General features: G+C 42.8%; 1 protein-coding gene and 1 pseudogene across 6 annotated transcripts in view; one reads left to right on the top strand and one right to left on the bottom strand.

Moving 5' to 3' along the window:
• Positions 1-27041, top strand: part of TIAM2 (TIAM Rac1 associated GEF 2) — a 228390-nt gene that overhangs the window by 138456 nt on the left and 62893 nt on the right. For 5 of the 6 annotated variants that reach the window (XM_061207503.1, XM_061207502.1, XM_061207506.1 and 2 more), the window contains 7 exons: positions 10-234; positions 11714-11899; positions 12611-12757; positions 15807-15878; positions 23224-23385; positions 24779-24883; positions 25064-25142. In XM_061207503.1, coding sequence (XP_061063486.1) covers positions 10-234; positions 11714-11899; positions 12611-12757; positions 15807-15878; positions 23224-23385; positions 24779-24883; positions 25064-25142 — 976 coding nt within the window. The remainder of the gene's footprint in view (positions 1-9; positions 235-11713; positions 11900-12610; positions 12758-15806; positions 15879-23223; positions 23386-24778; positions 24884-25063; positions 25143-27041) is intronic. The other variant, XM_061207507.1, reaches the window with a different exon arrangement.
• LOC133102517 (small integral membrane protein 30-like) lies at positions 26802-26982 on the bottom strand (annotated as a pseudogene).

Here is a 27041-nt window from a genome sequence, read left to right as displayed (position 1 = left end):
CATGTTTAGGCCACCAGCCAGACAGATCTGGAGAACTGGGTCACTGCCATCCACTCGGCCTGCGCATCCCTTTTCGCAAAGAAACACGGCAAAGAGGACACAGTCCGGCTGCTGAAGAACCAGACCAGAAACCTCGTTCAGAAGATAGATATGGACAGCAAGATGAAGAAGATGGCAGAGTTACAGCTGTCTGTGGTGAGCGACCCGAAGAACAGGAAAGCCATAGAAAACCAGGTACATTTACAAGGGTTTCCTCCCATTGCTTATGTCACTCAGGGCAAACTCAGACGGGGGAGCTGGTTCCTACACCTCTGCGGGGAGTAGTTTCTGTGGCTTTTTGGTTCAAGTACTTAATGGCTGGACTTCTGTCATATGAGGGATGGGATGCGCTTTGCAACCTCTGGTGGCTGTATATGTACACTGGAACATTTTGTGACCAAATCTTGTTCCCTCGTGTTGAGTAGCTCCTTGCCTGGATGATTCTCTCATATATTGGCACTTTCGGAACAAAATTTATATGATAAAACTATTGGAAGATTAGACACGTATGATTCTAATACAGAAGATGGCTGTGAAAGAGTAGTTTGGTATAATACAGCTATTCCTGTGTCTGTGGATTAGAAAAAAACCACTGATTTTTTGGTTTGTTTTTTCTGTTGATAACAGATAAGGTGCTAAGGAAGATGCTTTCTTTGGCCTGTCTCCACATTCACATAATAATTAAACAGCTACTTTCTATGCTGTTTGCATTTTAGAGGAGAGGGAGAAGCTTAGTTTCTATTTTCCTTTACTCAGACACCCTGAGCACTTACACAAGTGTCGGTGAAATTTCTAGCACCCCTCTCTTCATTCAGTTTCCCTGGGAAACACACTGAGGTAGAGATTTGCATGTGAGGAGTTTTATTAGGACTGTTCTCAGGAGTAAGGGAGTGAGGGAGCAGGATTAAGGAGGGGCTCTTTGAATTGTGTTGAGCTGATCCTACAGGGGGCTTGGGAGCTGGGGTGGCCATTCAGAATTGCTTGCTTCCAGTGAGGCATGCCATGTCATGCCGTGTCTACTGGTCAAAGCAGCTGCCTTCAGAGGAGGTGGGTTCCCATTCTTGAGCCATGAGCAGCTAAGGGAAAGAATGCCTCTGTCTTGAAAGGGAGGTCTGGTGGTGCACAACAGTATCCACTACAGTCCCTTCAAAATCAGTGTCAGATGATTTGGGAACTTGAAGAGGGATAGGGCGAAGATGGGTTGGCGTGTTCCTGAATTTTTCATTCTTTTTACTTTGTAAATTATTATAGAGAGACCAGGTTCTTTAAAAAAATTCCATGGCAATACAACAATTTGGACACCCCATCAGAAAAGAATTTTCCCTATAGCGTTTGACTTAAATCACAAATCAAACAGTACATTATCAGTCTTCTATTTGTGTTTGAATATTTAACCTTGCTTAGAATTTTTTCTCTGCCTGCATATATATGAAGAACTTAGAATGTGTAGAAAGAAATTTCTGGCTGTAAATAAACTGATGAAAGGCATGCATTCAAATGATATATTTGTGTTACACTAAGAATTTGGGCTTTATCAGTTGGCAGTAGTAAAATAACCAAGTAATTCCCATCTCTTGCCCCTTCATCAAGTATTTCTAAATGATGGCACAGTTGAGACAGATCTTCTGCTGATACCTGGATCCATCTTTGCTTCTCCTTTTCTGATATCCGGTGTCGTCTTTCTCCCTTCCCAATTCTTCCTTCTCGCTTATTTGTCCATCTTCAGATATTGACGTGCCTAACAGACGCCTATAGCTTCAAAATATAAAAATAATTATAAAATATGGACCCTGTTTCTAAAAAATGTATTATTTAGTTAGAAAGCAGGCCTCATAAACATGAAACTAAAGAATATTCTAGAATGGTATAAGTTAGTACCAACTAGCATAGTCATCAAATGCTATGAGGCATCAGGGGTTGAGCTGTGCTGTGATCTAGAGGAGATGGAGGAGACTTCCTGGAAGAATATGGCCTTAAAAAATTGGTAAGAGGTGTGTTGGTATGAAAGCTGATCCAGGCTGGGAGGAGAGCGGGGCGCATGGTAGGACAATTTGGAGGTATAGTTGACCCTTGAATAACACAAGGATTAGGGGCTCCAACCCTCCAGTGTATAACTTATAATAGTTGGCCCTCTGTATTCAGCCAACCACGATCGTGTGGTACTGTAGTATGTAGTATTTACTAAAAAAAAATCTGCATATAAGCGGACCCGTGCAGTTCAAATCCTTACTGTTCAAGGGTCAACCGTAGGAGTAACAGTGGTTGCTTGAGGCTCCTGAGCACATGGGAGTAGAGGTGTGGGCTAGGAAGTGATGAATAGCTGGTGGTTTGGTGGGACAGGTACTGGTGCAGCTTTTTCAGGGTCTTAAAAATAACCCTGGGATATAAAGTTTATTATAGCCTCTAGATCTAAGGGAGAATATAGGTTTTTAAGTTGGGACGAAAATCGTGATGAATGCATTATCTTTGGAAGATTAATCTGGCAGTGGCTTGGCGGTGGTGATGCTGGTGAGGGGCAGATTGAAGTAGGGAAAAGTGTTGGGTGGTGGAATGGCCCTGATCTGGATGTGCAGTTATGAAGGCCTGGCCCAGAGTAACACAACAGAAGTTTAACAATTTATATGGAAAATGTTTTTCAGAGTACATCATTTTCTCTAATTTTATAGAATATTAAAGATAGTTTCCTATGCTCCTGAATTGAAACAGGATATGCTATTTATTTCAGGAGTGCCAGCTAACAAACTACAAAATAGTGTTTCCAAGGAACTGAAAGGGAAGTTGAAACTGCCAAGGAGAATAGAGGGAATGGAAGGGTTTGGGGGGTTTTGACAAGACGCAGCTTCTGGGGACAGACACATCTCTGCCCTTGGCCTGCTTCTGCCCAGAAGCCTCACCCTGTTCATCTCTGGGAAGAGGGCCAGTCTTGAGACAGGTCCCGACCGCGCAGCTTTCTGTCTGGGGCATGTAGCGATGTGATGCTGTGTCACATTTACACGACAAATCAGAAAGCTTGAGGAGAAGGAGAAATAGCTTTTCCTGCATTTTCTCTGTACTACATCTCCCCTGGGGTCCTGAATTTCCAGGATCTGAAAGTCTGTCATCAGAGATGCAACTCATGGATTCAAGTGCCCCAATTAAAAATTTCATATTGATTGTAGTGGGAAAAGGTATGGTTTTAACTTTTACTGGCTCTCTACAATTTAAATTCAAAGTCATACTTTAGTCCAATGGAGGGGATGCCCAACTTGGAGTTTTCAGGTCCTTGTGTGTTGTCCAATGTTTAGGTCCAGGGAGAGAAAAGGGAAATTGGGCAACACTGAGATGCTCCTGGCCTTTTTTCCCACCCCCTCCTTTTTCTTTCTCTCTTTATGGCTGCAAGAAGTCCAAGCAAACATTTTTTAAAAATTTAAATTTTCATTAAATGTAACTTTATTTCTTTTTTCATAGTTGGTAAATGCTTAATTTATGATGTCAAAAGTGGTGCTGTTCTCTCTTGGGAGGGGGGAATTACTTTCACATAAATCCCTACATAAATCCAAGGGTCTAGGGTAGTCGGTTGGCCTGAAGAGAAGCTTTTTTTCAATTAAATTTAATTAATTAATTATTTTAATTTTTTGACTGCGTTGGGTTTTTGCTGCTTCGCGCGGGCTTTCTCTAGTTGCAGCGAGCGGAGGCTACTCTTCGTTGCAGTGTGCGGGCTTCTCATTGCGGTGGCTTCTGTTATTGCGGAGCACGGGCTCTAGGCACGGGCTTCAGTAGTTGTGGCTCACGGGCTCAGTAGTTGTGGCTCACGGGCTCTAGAGCACAGGCTCAGTAGTTGTGACTCACAGGCTTAGTTGCTCCGCAGCATGTGGGCTCTTCCTAGGCCAGGGCTCAAACCCGTGTCCCCTGCCCTGGCAGGAGGATTCTCAAGCACTGTGCCACCAGGGAAGTACCAAGAGAAGCTTTTTTAAAGAAAGGGTAATTATTACTTGTGGCCCATTATGCATTCTTTGACAGAATCATTACATCAGTTATTTTAAGCACACTGTCCTAATACTGCTGATTTTTCATTTCACTTCTCCCCTCCCCCATCCCCCTTGCTCTCACCCCTTCCCCTACTCCCCTCCCCTGCACACATTCACCTTCTCATATTACACTTCTGAATGTCTGGTAAGAAACAATTTGGGTTGATCTTTAGACATTCCACCTGAAAATATTCTCCTTACCATATTGGCAATTGTTAAGGTTGTAATTTATCTATGTTTTCCCAGAAGGCTTGCGGTGGGTAACATGAGTTATATTTGCTATACCCACTGTCCTTAACTCTTTTGCCAGATGGTTGTGAAGAGAGCTCTTTACTTGCAGACACAGAGAGTATGAAGCATTAAGGGGGGAAACAAGCACATGCTTAGAATTGCTTTTATGAGATCGTTTTGGACTAGAGAATGTTCTGTGATGCTACAAAGGCAAAGGTATTTACAAATCAAGATCAGTAAGAACCTGATCTCCTACATATCCCATAAGTATATAGTTTTCTCTAAAGTACTGAGCTGTGCTTTATCCAGTTACCATTTAAAAATCTCAACTTCACTATATTTTATTTTACATAATAGAAAATATTTATTTACATAGCGCTTTCCCCCAGAGATCCCAAGAAACTCAGATATAGTCACTTACAGCCTTGTAACAGCTGAACTGAGAGTGCATATTACATCACGTGAGAGGAAAGTCTCTGGAACAGGTTTTCTTTGAAGTGCTGTGGCAGAGGAGTTCATTGTCAATGCCCTTTCCAGATAAAAAGACACTATCACAGTAGTAACGGCTGTGTAGGGACATGCTTTGCCTAAAAGCGGCCATCGTGCGGGCTTGTCCCTGGGCCTTTTGGCGACTCTGTGGGGCAGGTTGATGCAACTTGCATTTGGGCGTATCCAACGTGGAGCAGACCGTCCACATGTTGGACTCCTGTTGAAGTCCTGAGGGAGAAAGAGCTGTAAATTAAGTCCAGTTAGTACTTTCCTTTCCTTTCCGTTTGTTATTTTAAACAAGTGAACAAGGACAAAACCTCCCCCCCTAAGGGCGTGTCTTGGCCTCCTCCCAGACATCTCCCCCTCCCCATCCCCACTCTCTGGGCCTTTCTCACTTGCTGGGGTTAGTGAGGCTGAGAGGGAGGATGTGGGGAGCAGGGAGGTGGTATCTTGGGAGGAGCAAACTGTCAGCGGGTGGGTTTGGGACTGCACTGGGTTCTGTGAACCACCGCAGGCTTCATTTTCAATATTCAAGTTTGAAAATCATAAAGAGGAGGGATTGAACTTAGACAATCGGAGACTGCGGTGCAGGGAAAAAAAATGAACAAAGCCTCGAGGAAAATGTGATCTGAGAGGCGTGGGGGGAAGCCATTTGGGCAATAAAGCATCGGAGGGTTTTCGAGAAGCGGGTTTGAGGGAGACAAGGCCAGATTACGGAGGAGCTGGGCCAGGACAAGCCTTCCTTCAGCAGGCCGCAGGGACGTGGTGGACGGGCCGAGGGCAGCAGATTAACATTCAGTCTAGTTCAGCGAACGTTTACTAAGTGCAGACTCTGGGCCAGGCGAGGGTGCAGACTGGGAATTCGAAGATGCTGTCTTTGCCCTCAGGGTGCTCGCAGTCTAGCAGAGTGACAGACAGCTGAGCATATAATTTCAACATAATAGAATGAATTCAGAGCAGATGATATTCCAGAGTGTTGTGGAAGATACACGGGAAGTTTAGCCTCCTGTGTAGTCTTGGAGGACTTCCTGGAGGAGGGATGCCTGCATTACTTCTTAAAGGATGACGAGTTAATCAGGAGAGGAATGGAGAAGGAAATTCCAGGCCAGGGGTCAGCATGAGCCAAGGCAGAGCACTCTGAAATGCTGCGGTCACCCTGGCAGTTTGAATTTTCAGCACACGATATGCAGGTGGTGAGAGATGAGGGGTGTAAGCAGGACTGTCTTCTCTCTTCCCTGTAAGGATGCAGAGGCTGCCGGTTTTGCCCTTCCTCAGATGCCTCTTCTGCATAAGGTCAGAGAGGTTTGCATCTAAAAAGCAAATCTGACCATGGGATTACCAGGATTAAAAATCCCCCAGTGGCCCCCCATTGCTTACAAGATAAAGTCCCCGACAACCTCTCCCTTTAGCTCGACCTTTAGCTACAACACCAAACTTCCTGTAGGTTCCACTTCTTTCTTTGGGTTTTCCCTCAGGCAGAGAGGACCCATGTAGACCACACATGCAGACTGCCCCATCCCACCTGCCCCTGTCATCAGGCTCACCCCTGCTTGTCTGTGATGAAGGGTTTAGCTCCTCCAAGGAGCTGCCCTTGACCCCCTTTCCCACGCCGCCATCAGGCACCTTTCTATACTCCCATAATTCTCAGGGTCTCTCTTTATCTCACACATTGTTTTGTAATTATCCCTTTGTGTATAAGGTTGCTCCTAGTATGAAATAAGAGCTCCCAAAGGGTGGGTAACTTTCTCCCCATCTGTTTCTCTGGTACTTGGTTCCAGGTAGTGAGTGGACACATCTATGTCTCCTTTCCTCTTCCCTGGGCTGGTCCCCACCCCAGTCCCTCACCAGCTCCTGGCTACTTTCCTTCAGGCTTCACTCCTTCATTTCCCAAGGAACATCCTCTCTTCTGCCTCGCTCTCCATCCTCATGGTTTCCGAGTCTACTTCTCAAGGCTCCTATCTCAGGCCAGGATCCTGTATGATTCTGCAGTAACTCCGTGCTGTCAAGTTGTCTGTATCACCCACCTGACGGATGAGTGGTTAGACGCTGGGAGAGGTGAGGGAATTGGTCCAATGTCACACAGCTGTCAAGTGGCAGAGCTTGAACACAAATCTGTGCTCCTAACCAAATCAAGCCTCTCAGTAAGACTTTAGTGAATCAGACTGTGCTTCACTTGCTAAGGAACCGTGTGATGAATGGTTTTGTGCAAAGTAGAAATTAATCCTTAATTTACTTCTTTTCATAACTTGGATTTTTCAGCTTGATTTGATGGGAAATGTATTTATTATGAATGCACTTGGTGAGTGGATTTTCTAGCATGTGAATTATATCTCAAAGGGAAGAACAAAACAAAACGGATTTTCTAAACCTGTGGCTGGTTTTTCTAACTACCAGTTAACTTCAGTGTCTTCTGTGTCACTAGCTGGGTTCTTCTGCGGAGGTGGGTTTTAGTGCTTGGAAAATATTGCATGGGAGTTTTTCAACTTACTCTGCCAGAAAGGAAAAACTAGTTATCTTTTAGGACCAACCTAGAAATGGACAAATGACCAAATACTGTGATCGAATGACTAAACGGCAGAAAATATTTTTCTAAGAGTTTTGGGTGTGGTAGGAATGTACTTGTCATCTTTTTTATGTATCACTTATTCATCTGTTATTTTTAGCATGAACCTTCATCTCCTTCCCCTCCCACTTTCTAGAGCAGACCATAGCCTTTCTGAGCTCATTAAATAAATATAGCTATATTAACAATAAAGAGGAAACTTTTGCATTGCATTTGTGTCAGTGCTTAAAAATGGGAGTTTTCCTCCTTAATTTTTTGTTGATAATTTTTCTTTTACAAATGAAAGATAATGAAAACTTCCTTTGCGTGAGTTTTCTTCATTCATGTTATTTTTGTGTTTTGTGCACAGGTATTAAAGAAGTGAAAGCTCAAGCTCCATAGAAGTTGAGTTTTGATTTTCATGTCCTGATGACATAAATGTCTGGGGCAATTATCAGTACTCGTGCAATGTAGGAAAAAGGGGGGGAAAAAACAGTCTTGGGTTAAAGGAATTGATTTGGGGCATTTTCATTTTTGATCATATTAGGAAAAAATCTCCAGAAATTCCCTGATAAGTGTGAGGTTGGATAATATTGCTATTTTGGTGACGATGGTTGAAATTTACTGCAGTAGTATGTATCATAGATACAAAACTGTCTTCTATTTCTCCCTTTCATTTAAGAAAAATGTATCCTTATCTCATCTTTTGAGGGATAAAGGGATAAAAATAAAATGTTTTTCCTTTTAGTTAACATTAAATTTGGGCTGAACTTGAAGATCAAGGCTGGTAGGAAATTGAGAGGCAAGACGTTCACCCAAACGAGAGTGTGGATAGTCTTACATCTTCTCTGTAGAACACCTGGGGATTTGTGGGGAGAAATACAATTGACAATTAGATGAAAATTTAACTGAAAGTTGCTAAGTAATTACTGGATAGTGCACGATACCCACCTTATGAGCGAGAGGACCAGGGGCTCAGGGGCTGCATTCTAAGTGCTCGATTGAAGCTTGTTCACACATGTTGTTCCCATCAGGATCAGCTTTGGGCCTTGGCCAACCTGGAGGGGCCGGCTTATTGTGTGGCCCTGGTCAAGTCACTTACTTCCCTGGGCCTCAGTACTCTCTGCTGAGAAATGAGGGTGTGGCGACCCTAACTCCCTTGCCAGCTCATTGCCTGTGTCCACAGACTTCCCCAGCATTACAAGGTCTGTACTGAGCTTGTGGGTCTGGCCTTTGTACTTCTCTCTTCCCTCTAAGTAACCCAAGCAGCTGAATCCATGTCCTCACTGGACTTTTACCTGCATATTCTCCCACATCCTTCTCTACAACTTTGGTGAGTCCGTGGATAGAAAAATCAAATATCTCATTGTTTCTTATCCAACCACAGATCCTCATTTGAACACTCGCTCCGATTCTCTCCGTAAAGAACCATGACCTTAAAAATAAGATAAATACTGTCTTTAAATATGGACTAGCTGTGTGACTAATGATGGCGTACTCTGCCACAGAGCTCTGTGGGATGAAGGATGTATTAGTCAGGGTTCTCCAGAGAAACAGAACCAATAGGACGTGTGAAAAATATATTTGTAAAGAGATTTATTATAAGGAGTTGGCTCATGTGATTACAGAGATGGGCAGGCCCCAAGATCTGCAGTGAGTCAGCCAGCTACAGACCCAGGACAGCGGATGGTGTGGTTTGCATCTGAAGACTGGCAGGCTGGAGACCCAGGATGGGCCAGTATTTCAGTTCCAGTCAAAAGGCAGGAAAAAGGCCGATATCCCAGTTTGAAGGACCATCGGGCAAGAGGAATTCTTCCTTGCTTGGGGAGGGTCAGACTTTTTGTTCTAGCCAGGCCTTCAACTCATTGGATGAGGCCCACCCACATGAGGGAGGGCAGTCTGCTTTATTCTGTCTACCCATTTAATCCCATCCCAAACACTCATAGAAACAGTCGGATTAGTGTTTGACCACACATCTGGGCACCCCGTGGCTCAGTCAAGATAAAGACAGGAAGCATCATTGAAATGGAGAAGTCATAAAGTCCATTCTCATTTGCATTTTCTACTAAGTTCAGATTAAAAAATTTTTCTACAGTGTGCAGTACTGATTGAGATACTAGTTCTCTTGAAACATAATCACATATATTAACAAACTTCTTGATCTTTGTAAGGTCTGCTTTGGGCTTTTGGGGTCTCCCAGCCCCTTCTTTCTTTCAACAAACCTAAGCATCTGAATTCATTTTCTTCCTATGAACTTACCTGCATTTTGTCCCAGGTTTTGGGTAGAGAGGTCTAGGTGTGCTGAAGATTATAAAGTGTTTCTGGCAAAATTTGAAGATTCCCTGTGTATTGTTTAGGATGGAACTGTCTTTTCCTTCCAGTGGTGCTTTGATGTGTAGTCATTTAAATACATTCAATGATGCCTTTAAAAATCTTTGTAAACTGCAGAAGTCAGTGAAAATATGAGAGATTGTCATCTTCCCTGATCTGTAGCGATTGGCATAGACCTGGGTTTTATTTTATTTGGTATTTTGTCTTTTTATTCCTCTGTGGATGGCATGGGCTCCTTTATTGTCTGGTATCCAATGACTCACTGTTTTTCTTTCCTTTCATACCCCACCTCCCCCTCTCCAGAACCCCTAGAAAGCCTCTCATAAGCTGTTTCACATGGAGTTATAGATGAGGGATAAGCTTTAATACACTACCCAACCTAGGAATATCTGCATATTATTAGAAGACAAAAGAATGCGTCTATAGTTGTGGATGTTCAGGTGTCAGCTAGTGAAGATATTTGTGAGACAGAACTGGGAGTACAGTTTTGCTGGGACTTATCGCACCTCGTATGTGTAGTTTATGGTTACAGAATACCCATCCATTACTTCTGGAATCTAGAACTCTCTAACATGGCAAGACCATGAAGAGATTTGCAGTTCAATTTGAACTGCCTTGTTAGTCTAGAACAGTGGTCCTCACTCAGGCTGGGTACCAGAGTTGTTGGAGGTGCTTTTGAAGTGTCAGCTTTTCTGGGCCTCCTGCCTCATCAGTAGACTCCTCAGGCAGTGGAGCTGGGCATTTTTCACTTGTAAAAGCCGACAGGTCCTTCTGGTATTGATTCAAGGTTGACATGAGTGGGCTGTTACATCACTAGCAAGGCCATACAGCGTCTTAAATGAAGTTAAACTGGAGATTGAGATTCTTCAGTGCACTCTGGGACTTTTGTTGTTTTGCAGACAAACTATGACGGATCAACAAATTATTTGTTTAGACCTTGTAGCCATCGTATTTCTTTTATGTGGAAAAGTTGTTCAGTGACCTTCCTAAGAAATGGATACAGAGAACTTGGAGGGGGTCTAGGGAGCACCCAGAATTTGTCCTGCTTTTCCCTGGGCAGAGACTGAGGGGACCATAGTGTTAAATGTCAGAGATCCTTCAAAATATCATTTATCCAGGATCACGGGTTGACCTGGAAAGTGTACTGTGAAAGTTTAGGATCTGTTTGGGTGCTAAACTTGGCAAAACTAGAGATGCAGTTGTTGCAACTGAAATGACACAATTCTTGTACCGAATCATTGTAAGCCTTCACTACAGACCTTCTCTTGAATTTCGAGATTGCTCTGAATACCATTTGAAGCCCTGCTTTCTGTTCTCTTCTGAATCCCTACGTTGGCAACTTACTAGAGCCTTTCTTCACCTATTCGTTTATGTTTAAATGAAGGTAATACTTACACACAACATACTTTGACATTCTTGGAAGAAGGGAGAGTGGCCCCCAGAGTTTGTACTTCTTTACCAACTCATGACTTAAGTTTTGAAGAATACGTAGAAATTTCTGTTGTGTAAATAACTATATGTGTCTTAATAAAGATGTGTAGATGGTGATTCTTCTCTAATATACTTAAAATAGGAGTAAAAGCTCTGTTTGTCCTTATGCCTAAGTTCATCTGCTTGTTATTTTAAGTCATTCTCAGAATGTACAGAAATGTGCAGCCACTTGCCTCCATTCAGCCAGCATCTGTTTGTGTGCAGACCAGTTAATCTGATTAAGATCAGAGGCTGTGAATGTAAATGAAACAAAGTGAAATAACTGACTTGCAATGGTGCATCCTGCCTTCAGTCAGCCTGGTTTTCAGTGCTAGAGTTCTCCAAAGGTCGTGGCATGGCACTGTATTGGGACCACCGGCTTTGTTTTGTCTTTGGCCGTCCTGATGAAGTACAGTGCGGTCCGGCCCCGTGTGTGTGGGCGGGAGGGCTTGAGATGAGGTGAGCCGGGAAGGCTCATTTCAACCGTGCAACAGCAGCTGCAATGACTTTTTTCCTTAAAGTTTGTGAAAGGGGTCACGTTTTCCATTTGACCCATGAGCACGTCTCATTTTTATTTAAATTAGTCCTGTTCTTGCTTAAACAGATCCAGCAGTGGGAACAGAACCTGGAGAGGTTTCACATGGATCTGTTCAGGATGCGCTGCTATCTGGCCAGCCTGCAAGGCGGGGAGTTGCCGAACCCCAAGAGCCTCCTTGCTGCTGCCAGCCGCCCCTCCAAGCTGGCCCTGGGCCGGTTGGGCGTCTTGTCAGTTTCCTCTTTCCACGCTCTGGTGAGTTTCCGAGGAAGGCTGTTCAGCGGCGTGAAGGGGGAGCACTGCGGATGCTCACCTTTCTCCAGCTTGCTGACATTCAGCTCTGCTGTGACTTAAGCCAGTAACTGACCAGGGCCACCCAGGGGCCAGGCGCCGGGGGAGGGATGATTGGCGTCCTGCTGTAAAGTCCCAGCATCCTAGCTTCTTTGCTGCTTGTTCTCGGAATCCAACTACTAATACACAGTTATGAAATATTCACATCTGCGTCTGCCCTTCTGTCTGTTCCACCTCGTACAGTCAGGAAGGTGGAATCCCCGAGGAGTAGCAACAGTGGTGTGAAGAATTAAAGGGCTGACGGAAGGTTGTTTGATCTGTTCTCCCGAGAGCCCCACTGGGTTTTCTGAAATCGCTCCTGTGCAGGTGGCTTCTGTGGATAGTACTAGCTCAGCGGGGGGGGGGGGGGGGGGGCGGGTGGTCCGAGGATGGTTGTGCTGACCCTGCTGCCCACCCCGAAGAGATGTGAATCTTGTAACTAGACGTGTTTATCCAGATAAGGGACATCTCTGTGGTGGATGCGGTCCTGGTATGTCAGACCTGCAGCAGCTTTGGGGGCTGCTCAGAACACATTGATAGCAAGCAGGGCTTTACTCCTGTTCTAGGGCAATGGTTAATTCTCTCTGTCATCCAAATAATGGCACCTTAAGATTTTTCTAAATTGTTTTGAATTAGGTATGTTCTAGAGGTGACTCTGCTCTCCGGAAGAGAGCACTCTCACTGACCCAACGAGGAAGACACAAGAAGAGCTTATTTTCTTCATTAAAAGGGCTGGATACGCTCGCAAGAAAAGGGAAGGAGAAAAGACCGTCTATAACTCAGGTGAGTTTGCCAGCGTGGGAGGGACAGCAGACCTAGCGGGAAATCCTTGGTATGCCATAAATCGTAAGTGTTCATCACCCTTCAGAATGAGAGAAAAGTTCCTTCAAAGGGATGCAGTCTTAGCATGGATTTTTTCCCCAAATGGAAACACACAAGTTGCTCAATCTCTTTTTGGCACTCCCAAGGAGGTATTCACACCTTGCTCACATCTGCAGCGCACGGGAACACAAAAATGAGAATCATTAGAAAAGAAGCCTTTAGAAGTAATGGTCATAGATTTTATATTAAAGAAAAAAAAAGGAAGAAAGTGCTGATACATGCTCCCATGTGGATGAACCTTGAAAACATGATGCTAAGTGAAAGAAGCTAAACACAAAAGGCCACAGGTTTTATAATTCCATTTACATTAAAAGTCTAGGATAGGCACACCCATAGAGACAGAAAGTAACTAGTGATTGCCAAGGGCTGGGGGGAGGGGCGCATAGGGAATGACTGCCAGTGGATATGGAGTTTCTTTGGGGAGTGATAAAAAAATATTCTGGAATTAGATGGTGGTGATGATTGTACAACTTTGTAAATATACTAAAAAAAAAAAAAGCCCCAAAAACCAACATGTAAAATTAATAATAGAGTAGCAGCAACTAAATTCTACTGATGGTGCCAGACGCTTTGCTGACTTCATCTTTATGACACAAAGTAGGCGTTTTGTCATCACATTTTACAGATGAGGAGCCTGAGACCGGGAGAGGTTGAGTCACTTCCTTTCCCCTGTTCATGCAGCAGCCGAGGGGCAGGGCTGGGACTTGGTCTACCTGGATGCTGCAACACTGGACCTTTGCTGCTGCTTAGTTTTCTGGAGGAAAGGCGGCTCTTTCAACATTTTGTCAAGTTAAAAATAGCGTGAGTGCTTATTGTTGAAATGTGGCCCAAGGATAGTGAATTGTTTTCAGAACATTTTGAACACTCATATCTGAAGTATTTCCTAATGCTGTTAATACAGTATATGATAATGATTTTTATGTTGTTGAGCCATATGTTTTAGGATTATTATTTTTTGAAAGACTGTTGAAAAGATGAGCTATCACAAAATGATCTGATCGTTTAAGTGAGTTGGGAAGTGAGTTGTGATGAAGTCCAAGGAAGTTCTTGTTTTTACTTCTCACGGGTTGCTGTTATTCTGAATATGCTGGCAGAGAGGGTCACATTTTATGAACTTTATTTTCTAATTTTATATAGATATACACATTTGATTGTGCATAACAGTTTTGTGAAATAGGTGAGTAACAGGGATAGAATCAACTTCTTTGACCCGTCTGTAATCCTAAAACAATAAAGCTGGAGGTGGTGGGACATGGGTTTATTGATTGAAAGAGGGCAAACTCACATGGAATCCCTTTTACTTGGCCACTGTTTTTGTATACTCACAACTGGAAAGAGTATCACGTTTAAAAATTGTGGTTCTGGACTTCCCTGGTGGTGCAGTGGTTAGGAATCCGCCTGCCAATGCAGGGGACATGGCTTCGAGCCCTGGTCCAGGAAGATCCCACATGCCGCAGAGCAACTAAGCCCGCGAGCCACGACTGCTGAGCCCACGTGCCACAACTACTGAAGCCCGCGTGCCTAGAGCCCGTGCTCCGCAACAAGAGAAGCCACTGCAATGAGAAGCCCGCGTACTGCAACGAAGAGTAGTCCCTGCTCGCCGCAACTAGAGAAAGCCCGCGCGCAGCAACAAAGACCCAGTGCAGCCAAAAAAATAAATAAATACATTTATTAAAAAAAAAATTGTGGTTCTATTTGTACTTTAGTTGTGAAAGTAATCATTTGTTGGTTATAAATGGAAACATATTTCTTCCTTATAGACTATAGTTAACTATAAACCGTTGGCTAATGCTGGGCTTATGTTTTTGAATTCAACTTCTATAAAGTTTAAATAATGTCTTTGAGGCAAATTCTGATTTTAATCAAGGTAGCCAATTCTGTATAATTAAATGACAATGATAAATATCTTGATAATTTGCTTATAAAATGTTGACATTTAGCAATTAGATATGACCCTAATATGGTCTTTACCCCATCATATGTAGTAAATGTCCTTAATGTAAGATTTCTTGAGAAACAAAAGCATTTGGTTGAACATTTTTGTTTTAAAAAGATATGACACTGGTATTTATATAACTGAATGAAGTTGAGGTAGTAGGTATCCGTAAATGTGTAAATGGCCTGTTTGTTAATGTTTAGTGTTCTACTACAAAATCTAGAAGATAAAAATTGGAAAAAGTAAAGGCAATTATTCCTAGTCCCTCTACCCAAACACAGCCACTTTTAATATTTAGCTTTATTTCTTCCCAATATTTCTTCTATGCACATTTAAAAAACAGTTATAAGCTTGATTTTGGTGGCTTTGCCAACTTTGATTTCTACATTGTCAGAAACGTGTACTTCTTGGAAAAGCAGCATCAGGAATATCCAGGATGGGGGCTTCCCTGGTGGCGCAGTGGTTGAGAATCTGCCTGCCAATGCAGGGGACACGGGTTCGAGCCCTGGTATGGGAGGATCCCACATGCCGCGGAACAACTGGGCCCGTGAGCCACGACTACTGAGCCTGCGCGTCTGGAGCCTGTGCTCCGCAACAAGAGAGGCCGCGACAGTGAAAGGCCCGCGCACCGCGATAAAGAGTGGCCCCCGCTCGCCGCAACTAGAGAAAGCCCTCACACAGAAACGAAGACCCAACACAGCCAAAAATAAATAAATAAATTAATTAATTAATTAATTTAAAAAAAAACCCCCATTGGGAAAAAAAAAGAATATCCAGGGTGACTTGAATAATATATATCATAGAAAAGTAAAATATGTAACCATATGGGAAGAAAAATAAGCAACTTTAAAGTTAAAACTTTAAATGTAGTAGAGTAGTAAATAGTACACATTGCAATGTGAAGATCTTATCAAATGTCATAGGCCTTAAATTTTTCAATACTGAGAAAGGGTAGCTGCGACACGAATATTGCAGAGCCATTTCATTAGTCTTTTTTTCCCTCCTGCCTATCAGATATTTGATTCAAGTGACAGCCATGGATTTTCTGGAACTCAGCTACCTCAAAGCTCCAATAACTCCAGTGAGGTAAACGTTGCCGTAGGTGGCAGCCATCTTATTTTTACTTGGATGACACAAATGCTAAGTTAATGAGGGGATGCTGGTTCTGAATCTTTACCTGAATCTGTTGAAAATACTGTAAAGTTAGAACTCAAATGGTCCCGAGTAGGTAAAAGATGTTTTCAGAATGCCAAGTATTTTTGAAGGTATCTAAACTCATGATAACTCCATCTTCAAAGTGATATAGCTAGACTAAAGCAACTTTAGTTCAAAATAGCAACTTTCATTTATTCGTCCCTATTCCTCAGCAGTTCTTACCGTCATTTGAGAGTTTGGTGAATCCAAACTTGCATTTTCCTTTCCGGGTGTCAGGGGGCTTCACACACATATTACATCATGCTGCGAATCAGTAGCCTTTGGTGCCCTCAGTGGAGCTGAATACAGGGGCCCCGTCTAGTCCCCAGGACAGCTTCTGACCGAGTAAATCCTCAGAACCATTTCTGAATGGAATTCTGGAATAGGGTGAAGGTGGTCTGGGTGAGCTCATGCCTCTTCTTTGTGTCTTTTTCAAAGACACAAAGCTGTGTCTCCCCTTAAAGCTGTGCTTCATGTTACGATCTATTTCTCTTATCATCTGCTTCACCAAATCATTTTCTCTTAGGTTTTATGTCCAATAAACCTCTAAACTCTTTGTTGAGGTTGAAACATGATTTTAACGGCTTGGACAAACTTAACGTGCTGTTGCAGAAGTAGGCAGTATTACTTAAATTAATTGGGATAATTCAGTGAATTGGCCATAGTTTGAAAAATCTGAGGAATGGTGGAGTGTTAGACCCAGTGATGGGTCTGGGGGGAGGTGAGTGAGGAACTTTCTGGTGATCCTAAAATATACACCACAGACAACCACCTATTCTGCCTCCATGGGAGGTTGGCCCAACCGTGGGTGCTGAGCATGGGCTCAGTTACATGGTTATTATAGAGACCACTCCGGGGGGCAGCTCTGCCCGAGGTGTCCTGAAATGGGGTAGAGAACCTCTGCTCAGACCCTACCCTGACCTCCCACTCACAGAGGTCAGGGGCTGCCAGAGGGCAGGTCATGAGATGGGGTGCCTGTGCCCGGAGGCTGTGTCGTGGACACTGCTTCTGGCTGGTCTCTGTGCCCTCCTTTGGCCAGCTTTGACCAAACGGGGCCCTGAGGAAGCCAGATCCATACCTTCCTTTTTTATAAAACATACCATCAAAATGGTGGACTTCTCATAATGAATAATTTTCATTCCCTGCCCCTTTATTTCTATATACATGCAGAGCTTATTTCAAAATCAGATCAAAATACGCTGTCCACCAGGGATTTTACTTGATTAAAAAAATTATATCACTATTGTTTGCTTGGTTCTTACAATCTTTTATGGTTAGTCATCCCACCAAGTGTATATGTCGTGTCTCCCAAGCAAACTTGTAACTAGGACCCTTGATTGTATGTGTGTTCTCAATCCATGGCTCACTGCTAAGGATATAATATTACGTAATAAATTGCCTGTTAATTGTCTATATTAGATTTAGCCCTTTAATGGTTGAGAAGAGCTGTTTGATCTGCAATGAAAACCCATAATTTTCGTATGTCTTCCAGCGTTAAATAACAATTTAAAATTCCTACTTTGAGAGTTTAGAAATTGTATCATCAAAGCACTTTCTCTTAACAGAACTTATGTTGGACTTTGAAAATAAATTTTTGCTAAAATAGCCATTAATGGTCAGAATTAAGCTTAGTGTTTATTTAAATTGGGCTTAAATTACCAAATGATCTTCTTGTGATTTAATTGACAAGTCCCACTAGCGCTGGAACGAGTGAGAGGAGAGAATTATTGCATCTTTTTTTTTTTTTTTAGGCGTATGTATTTAAACATTTATCCCTATTTGTTTTAACTAAACATTACTTCTGCTGTAGCAACAGTGCAGAAATTCCTTTGACATATAGGGCTATTTTAATGGTGTGTTTATCATTTCTGTACTGTAGTACTCAGATAACTAGGTTTAAGTGAGTTGCAGCTAGAATGAAGGGTATTTGGTTTTTTATGTCTCTGGGACTTAAAATTCTGCCTGTAGCTGGTTGAATAATTAATATTTCATTCCACTTGTTTTCCTTTGCTAATCGTTCTTGGAGAATATTTATAACTTGCACAAAACGTCTGTTTGTAAACAGTGTATTGTGTCCATTAGCGTCACACAGAAAGGCAGTCATTCCTGAGTGTTGGGAGGGAGGAGGGGTCACGGGTATTTAAAAATATTCTATTCTAATCGGTGCATCATATAACAGTCCAACAGTGAGTCACCCTAATTTGAAATCTGTTAAGGTTGGAATAAGGCCAGTCTTATTTGAGCATGTTTTTAAAGGACACTTTGGCCAGCCAAAAACGAAAGCTTTTCCTAGGGTACTTCTTTGTGAGTAATAATGAGTCTCAATCAGCGTTTGAAGGGAGATGTTTGTTATGGAGATTGTGACAACAAATCCCTGATGGAGGCTCTGGACGGCAGCTACCCCAGGAGCTTCATTGCAGTTGCCGTGGAGCCCTGGGCCTTGGCTCTCTCTCCTGGAAAATTGGCTTGGGGTGTCCCAACTTTCTGCGGCAGTGAGTGAATGAAGTATTGTCACATCAGTCGTTAGCTCCAAACTGGAAAAAAAACCCCGCTAATGTTGGTTTTTTTAAATGGAAGCTATGAATGAAACCGCTTACTCTTGACCATAACTCTGGTCTGTTTAAATAGAACATTTAGTCTGGAACCGTACATAACATCCGTACGTGCACAGATGGATAGTACATAGATAGGTCTTTGTTTCCCTTTCATATCGACTGATGTTTGGGCCTCGGCCCAAGAAGGAAATAAACACCACCTCCTCTGTGACATTTTGCTGTTGTTAAGACAGCCAAGAGCGCATAACTCCTTTTGTGTTCTCTTCTCATCTCACTTGCTAATAGACCTTCCTTTTATCGGCGACCGTGGTGTGCTTCAGTGATCCAAGCAGTAATTATGAGCCATTTGATCCAAAAGCATCTGCTGTGAGAACCCACGGAGTTTCAATTTTCTCTCCTTGAGGCACACGGGGCAGAAGTAATTTGACATGTGCTTTCAGGACCATTAATATGATAGTAATAAGAAATGCTTCTGTAGAAGTTGCCCTACCCTGAGGGCGGAAGTGATTTGCAGACCTTAACTGTAGTGGCCGCAGTGGCCTCGGCTGCAGTTCAGTGATGTTGCATTTCGTGCGTGGCCACTCAGCGCTGGACCACGTGGTGGTCCGGGCCCCCCGTAGTCACCATGATTCCCCAAGGTTTTGAAACAAGGGGTGATTCTCAGGCAGTTCTTTATAGTGGCCATTGTTGAATTACGGTGGTCAAGCCTACTATAGTGTAATTCCACAGTCCACACTGAACTTCAAAAAAGATCTTTTACATTGTTTATGGTTCTTTACAGTTTATGTAGTACGTTCAAATGCCATTCCTCACACCAATCTCCTGATTTCTCCATGAGGCTGGCGTGCTTTAGCCCCTTGTAAAGATGAAGAAATAGAAAGAAGCCCAGAGACATGAGATAACCAGCCCTGACAAGGTTGAGATTTGACCCACGTTGTCTGTTTATTATATTTTTTGCTGTTTTGCTTATCTTCTCCAGGAACTGGAAACCTTGAACAGGCTGATTGGAAACTAATTCTGTGGGGAGGGAGAGATGGAGTGGGTGGGAGGAGTATGCAGTGGTAGCCAACCGGGGACTTCTGGGTGGGTGGTTAGAAGATTAATTTAATGTACCACCTTTAAGGCTAAGCGGAGAAAGGAGTTTTCCAGATACATCAACTTGCTGGGCTTATTTTCACGATTCCCTGTTCCTTTTATGAAAAACAATGTAGGAGAATATCTTATCTGGCTTACTGAAAATAAAGCATGTGATTTCAGCATGGATAACATTGACCCTTGAGGGAATCAATCCAGTTGTTTTCTCCAAGTGGGTACATCTTCCAACAGCCTAGGAGATCTGTAAGCACCAAGTAGCCTTTTCTTTTTCTAGTTCTAATTAATGAATCAATTCTACATCCTCATTGCTTCCTTTGAATAGCCAGATTTTGCCTTTCTTTAATTGCGTACACTTCTAGGGGGGGTGTGTGTGAGAGTGTGTGAGATGCACAGGAAAAAAATTACACATAAATGTTCACTGTAGGATCTCTTGAGAGGATCTGAACCTTCCATGGCCTTGGCTTTGATAGGCATCTTCTCATTTGTCATTCAGTTGATCTTAGGTCAACAGTGTAGACTCAGAAAATGATTCCTCAGAGCACTTGTAGGCACAAAACCTTGTTTAATCAAATAAAATGTGAACATCTCTTTTGTCCTTTGCATCTCTTAGTTTGCCTGCACACTTTTCCCTAGCCTAGAACTTCTTCACCTTCAGTAATCCGCTCTTAGTTCTTTTTCTTGAAACTTTAGGGAGGATTAAGAACTTGACACTGTGTAAATAGATTCAAATAGGATACTGAAAATGGACAGCCTTTACCTTCCAAGCCTCTGTGTGACTGTGAATTTCTCGTTGCATCCAATTCAGCATCCATGGCTTGGGTGTGTTCTGGGTGCAGGACGTACTGTGTGGAGGGCTGAAAGAGACTGAGAATGAGAAAGACGGAGCCTCCGTTGTCATTCATCTCAGCACCTGGGGGCGTGGGAGCAGCCTAGAAATGGCTGTCAGGTGGGCTGGGCTTCGCTAAGTGCTGTACCGGGACATTGGGGTGTAGATGCGTCTGAGTGGAATTGGGGTTAGGGGGCAAAGAGAGCAGGAGACACTTCACAAGAGGGGAGGGTAGTGTTTGAAATAAGGTTGAAAGGTATATGTGGTTTCAGCACAGAAGCTGTGAGGAGGGTAGAGCAGGTGAAGGAGGTGGAGGTGACCAGGGGTCTGGAGGCAGGAGAGTGCGGCTGCTTTGTGGAGGTGTCAGGGGAGCCAGAACGTGGCGTGCATCCAGAATAACGCCAAAGAGTCCAGAAAGTTGGCTTGTGTCCATTTTGCGAGAGGTAACTGACTGCCGGGCTGGTGTTTCTGTAGCGCAGTGGTGGGGAGCAGAGGCTCACACCCGGGTTCCAGGGTTCAGATTCCCACAGTACGACAGTCACAGCTTACTGTGGGAGCTTGGGCAAGTTTCTAGAATTTTCCGAGCCTCATGATTCTCACTGGTTAAATGGAGGGTCGGGACAGTGCCAGCCTCAGAGGGCTGTGAATGGTGAGTGAACTGGCAGTGTGTAGTACGGTCTCTCTGGGATGGGCAGGAGGGCAGGGGAGGGTAGTTGTGAATTTGTATTTCCCCGTCCCTCCCCCAGCGGTCCATCCTAGATCACGCCTTTCCTGTTCTGCTCTAGAAGTGCAGACCTGAATTGCTTGGCGGTGGCAGTCAGGACGATGTGACTTCCTCTTGGACTGGCTCTTTGTGGTTTCTTACTCCACAGTGACCTCTGCTGGGCTTTTAAGGCAGTACCAGCTTGTTGCTGATGCACGTGGTTGAAGTCACCGCTCAAATGAGCACAAGTGCCTGGAGGTTTATTTAACCAGAGAAGAAAACATGACCCATGTGAGATGGGACCCTACAGGGGAAACTGGCGTCCATGCTGGTTCTCTGTGTCCTTGGCTCCGGGCGTCTGCTCCTCTGTCTCTCTCTCTCTCTCTCTTTATTTTCCTTTTGCTTTGGCACGTGAGGTTCATTTTCATTCTAGGCTGTGATCATCTTTCCAGGAAAATGTACAGAAAGTGACAGATCCAGAAATGCCACTTTTTTTAAAAAATAAATTTATTTATTGATTTATTGTTGGCTGCATTGGGTCTTCGTTGCTGCGCGTGGGCTTTCCCCAGTTGCGGCGAGCGGAGGCCACTCTTTGTTGCGGCGCGCGGGCTTCCCATTGCGGTGGCTTCTCGTTGCGGAGCACAGGCTCCAGGCACGTGGGCTTCAGTAGTTGTGGCATGTGGGCTCAGTAGTTGTGGCTCACGGGCTCTAGAGCACAGGCTCAGTAGTTGTGGTGCACGGGCTTTAGTTGCTCTGCGGCATGTGGGATCTTCCCAGACCGGGGCACGAACCCGTGTCCCCTGCATTGGCAGGCGGACTCCCAACCACTGAGCCACCAGGAAGTCCCCAGAAATGCCACTTTAAAGATGAACACCACATTTAAAAAGACAACACAGGAAGATTGATTCTTCCCTTTCTTTGCCTAAACCTGTTTTTTTTTTTTTAATTTCTTTACTGTATGTATTCTAGTATTTTGATCCTATACAGGAGGATCTTTTGCTTTGCGGTTTTTAAAAAATGCGTAGAATTCAAAGTAAAGTCAAGCATCAATGACAACTTTAGTGTATGATACGTGGGATATAATAATGTGATAGTGTTGGATCTGAATGTAACGTTTTCTGGTGTGTTAGGTGTTTTGACTTCTATGATCTCCTTTGCTCACAAAATTTGTATTATTAATTAATAAACTTAAGCAATTGTATTATATTAACAGTATTCCCTCTTACAAAATAGAAGTCAAGGCTCAGCAAGGGAAATGTCCTGTCCTACTGCTGGTGAAGTGGTAGAGTTTGTGACTTGAACATCAGTCTTTTGATTTAAATCCCCAAGTCTTGTCTTTACCATCAGACTAATGTGAGAACCTAAGCAGAGGGAAACATTTCTGAGTTGCTTAATAAATGTTATTTATTTTTGTTTATAAATTATAGAAGTACATATTAGCATGAGGTCATGGAGTTACTGTGATGGTGACGTTTAGGAAACAAAACTTCCCTGGGAAAAGTTTGTGAAGGGTGGTATGGTTGGGGATGATTTCTAAAAGTGTGTCTAGATGTGAAATAGCTGAAGGATGGAAAACCATTTAGCCCAGGATTAAGGGTTAATTTTAAAAAACAAGTAGAAATAAGAGAGAAGAGAAACGTGCTTGGATTAAGTTAAACACAGTTCATGGTTAGAATGCAGGCGGGTGTCAGAGGCCGTGGACGAGAGTGTATCTGAAATTCACTGGGATCGTGGCTTAGATGCAGATTTCACTGTGCCCCAGTCAGCCGGCAATTTCTAGAGCAGTCAGTGACTGCAGTGTTCTAACTTGGGCTAAGGCATAGTGGCTGGAGCTCGGGAGGAGGGGTTGATTGACTTCGCTCAGCCTCCCAGGGCTTCAGTTGCACGTGGGTTAAACAAACGAGGAAATCCCAGGCTTGTCTGCCCCAGAGGGTCATGAGAAGCCAGGATGCGAGGAGTGTGAAATGGCTAACTATAAATTAAGGCGGCATTTTCCCAATAGTTTCCCTCATTTGCTTATCAAGTCTGTCCACCTTTTCCTTTGGGATCTAAAAACAGGTGGATGACCTGCTGCACATATACGGGTCAGCAGTAGATCGTGTTCCCCGAGACGGCTCATGGGAAAGCCAGACTGACGTTCACTTTCAGGATCATCAAGCTGTGACCGTGATGATCAAGCCGGAACACAGAGTAGAAGATATTCTGACTTTGGCGTGCAAGGTAGTGGATTTTGCGGTAGAAATATACTTCTGAATGGAAATAATCGTTAACATTGCCCTCCTGTGCCTTCTAAATTTGCCTGGTATTTAAGACCTCACTTTCTACACGAAGGAACCAGTGAACATATTTGTTAATTAACACATTAATTATTAGCATTCTCTTCCTTCATGTCTTAGAAGGATAAGTCATGACCCCTTGCCGTCATGAAGAACCTGAGCTATCTTACTGGAATTCTATATATACCTCTATATCTGGGATAATTATGAAGGCTGTTGTTATTTAGGGTACTTAGAGATGGTGCTCTATGAGAAAGTGGTGTAAACTTTGAATTATTTTGATTTGATCCTGAATAGTTTTATCAAGTTTCTCCAGATTAAATGAGTTACTTGCATCCACAGTTGCTTCATGGAGATTGTTATGAGATGGTGTTTTATTCATTATTCAAACTGGGTTTTATTTTGAAAAGGAAGTTTATGATACATTTTCAAGAGAGCCCTCTGAGATCCATGAAGCAGACTCAGCAGCATCAGATCAGATGCTTTCAGACCACTAGATGGCGCAGTAGAGCTGAAATATTTTTAAGTTTGCAGAGAAAATGCAAATACATGAAATGGTAAAAAAGTCATGTAGAGTTTGGTAACTCTTTACCACGAACACTGACTTACTAGATCATCGTTCATTTCAGTCCTCCTTTGTCACTTTGACTTACGCCTTAGGATTCCAGACATTTATACACACAGGTTATAATCATGAATTTAATTTCCTTTCACTCCATTATGTCAGGTGTTTATTCAGACAGCAAACAGTATTGTTCGATAGCAATGATATTACTTATTAAGTTGGTAAGTATTCGGATAGAGGAGGTCAGAAGTAGTGGGTGAATTAGACCCAATTAGAACAGAGGCCTGAGATAATTTGTCATTGTTGAAAATGTGTCTGAGAGAGAATGTGTGCGTGTATACACCTTTCCTTGTGAAAAGTGGTTGGAATAGGAAATTCCTAATTCTGAAGTCTGTAGAATATGAGATGGTTGACATTTCACAAATTTCCCTGCTTCAGTAACAGGAAACAACTTAAAGTTAGGTGCAGTCAATCTATAAAAAGAGAGCACTTGCTGATGATAAGATATATTCTACTATCAGATATCTATGACCATAGTTCTTCAAATTACCTCTCTTGCTTTTAGTGATAAGCGGTATCATTTAGAGAAAACCTTAAAAATAATTATTTGTCCCTTTTTTTCTTTTTTGCATACTTAAATTTGAGCTCTTTTGTAGATTTAAACTCAGCAAATTATATATTTCTTTTAGAAATTTCCACTTTGATTTTTCATGAACAGTGATGCATTTAGAAAGAACATTTAACATCTGAATAATTGTCTTTTTCTTTGTAGATGAGGCAGTTGGAACCCAGCCACTATGGCCTACAACTTCGAAAATTAGTGGACGAGAACGTTGAGTACAGTATTCCTGCACCGTATGAATATATGCAAGAGCAGGTGAGTGGGCTTTGGCTTCAGAAAGGGATATCTGAACCCCATACGTGGCCCTTAATTTTAAAAATATGTAACCTGGGGGGAAAATTCTGTTTAAGTTGGCATCTAGTTTGGAAACAATCAAAATAAATTTCCAGGTATTATGACATCAAATCCTCTGATTTTGGTTTTTACCTTTTGTAGGTTTATGATGAAATAGAAGTCTTTCCACTAAGTGTTTATGACGTGCAACTCACAAAGACCGGGGGTGTGTCTGACTTCGGTAAGGATAAGGAGCTCCCTCACCAGAGAACCATCTGGTCCGTCCTTGCCTAGCTTTGCCCCAGTATCTTTGGACCTAATATTTTTTCTTTACATTTTCAGAAACTATGACAATAGTTTCTGAGCTTCCTTTCTCTTTCTTCATTTCTATTGATTTATATTAGTGGGCTAAAAAGGTATGCATTACTATTAGGGAAAAATGCCAAAGTAATTAAAAGGAATGAATGTAAAAATTGAAGAGAAATTTGAAATGATGGTGATAATAACAACACAGTGGGTTTATAGCGTGCTGGAGGCGGTTCTGAGCTGATTAACTGCTGATTCATTTAAGAGTTCTTTTTGTCTCAGTGTCTTTGCTCTTAGCTTTTCACCCACCTGGACAGCTCCCCTCATTTCTCCCTCCCCCAATCCCTCCTCTCTCAGCGTGTAAATCCGACCTGTCCTTCAAGAACTAACTAAAAGTCTGACTTTCTTGAAGAAGTCTTATCTGATTGCTTTGCCTTCAGTTTAACAATTAAGGGTCAGTGTTACCCAAATCACTTCATAGCATTTATTTATTTAACTTACATAATGGGTTTATATTTAATATAGTACTTCTCACCATGGAGATGTTACTCAGTTAATATAGATTGTTTTTGTTAAACATTAAATCTCTTCTCCATTTCTTTTTTTGTTTTTGTTTTTTTTTAATAACTTTATTTATTTATTTATTTTTGGCTGCATTGGGTCTTTGTTGCTGCACCCGGGCTTTCTCTAGTTGCAGTGAGCGGGGGCTGCTCTGCGCTGTGGTGCATGGGCTCTAGGCGTACAGGCTTCAGTAGTTGTGGCTCGTGGGCTCCAGAGCGCAAGCTCAGTAGTTGTGGCGCACAGGCTTCAGTAGTTGTGGCACGTGGGCTCAGTAGTTGTGGCTCACAGGCTCTAGAGCGCAGGCTCAGTAGTAGTGGTGCACGGGCTTAGTTGTTCCATGGCATGTGGGATCTTCCCGGACCAGGGCTCGAACCCGTGTCCCCTGCATTGGCAGGAGGATTCTTAAACCCTGCGCCACCAGGGAAGCCCCTCTTCTCCATCTCAATGTCAATATAAAGTATTTTTTTTACATTAAACCTTTTCTCCATTTCAACATTAGATACATTGAATACGTTTTTCTAAACTTTTTCCCCCACAAAGAGGTAAGTTTTATTTTTTGACCAACTGTGTTTAATATCTAGGTGCAGTATTAACTTGGGAGATAACAAAACAAAAATCCATTAAAAATATGGAGAAAAGACTCCTCGGTGATGCAGGAGGCCATGATTATAACTGAACAGTGGCAGTTTCCTAGGATTCTGGGCAAGAGTTTTCTTCTTCCTATTGAGGATTCTGAGACTATGAAATATTACTTATGCAAAGTTCAGCCATCTCACTTCTTTGACCTTCTTTCTAACTAGCAAATGCAAATTACAGACGGCATTTTTCAGTGCATTATTTGTTGTGAAGAAAACATTTTGTTTTCCATTTAACATAGTATATCAATTTGTTCCTATTTATAGGGAAATAACCAAGACCATGAAACGACCCTATTTACTGCTTCTTGGGAACTTTCAGACACCAAAGCTCAGTTCTGAACCTCAATAGCACAAAGGTTTTCAGGGCAAGGTTTGATTCAGGAGGCCTTTCAAAGTCACATCTGTCCGTTTCTCTTTCGTGCACACACCCCCAAACAAGCACAAATGCCTGTAATGCTGAGAACCACACCTAACGAGAGCGATTGCATCTCTGGCTTCTGCTTTTGGGGCTGCAACAGGTGGCACCAAAAGCAATGAAAAGAGGACTAGGAACAGTTGTGTTGAAACTGAGGTCATGATGTTGAGATCTTGAGGTGACTGGTTCTTGAAGGCTGAAGGTTTCAAAGCAACTGGTA

The sequence above is a fragment of the Eubalaena glacialis genome, chromosome 12, assembly GCF_028564815.1.
Source record: "Eubalaena glacialis isolate mEubGla1 chromosome 12, mEubGla1.1.hap2.+ XY, whole genome shotgun sequence".
Classification (NCBI taxonomy): Eukaryota; Metazoa; Chordata; class Mammalia; order Artiodactyla; family Balaenidae; genus Eubalaena; species Eubalaena glacialis.
Note: the sequence above shows the minus strand (reverse complement) of the source record. Positions and strands in the feature narration are given on the sequence as shown.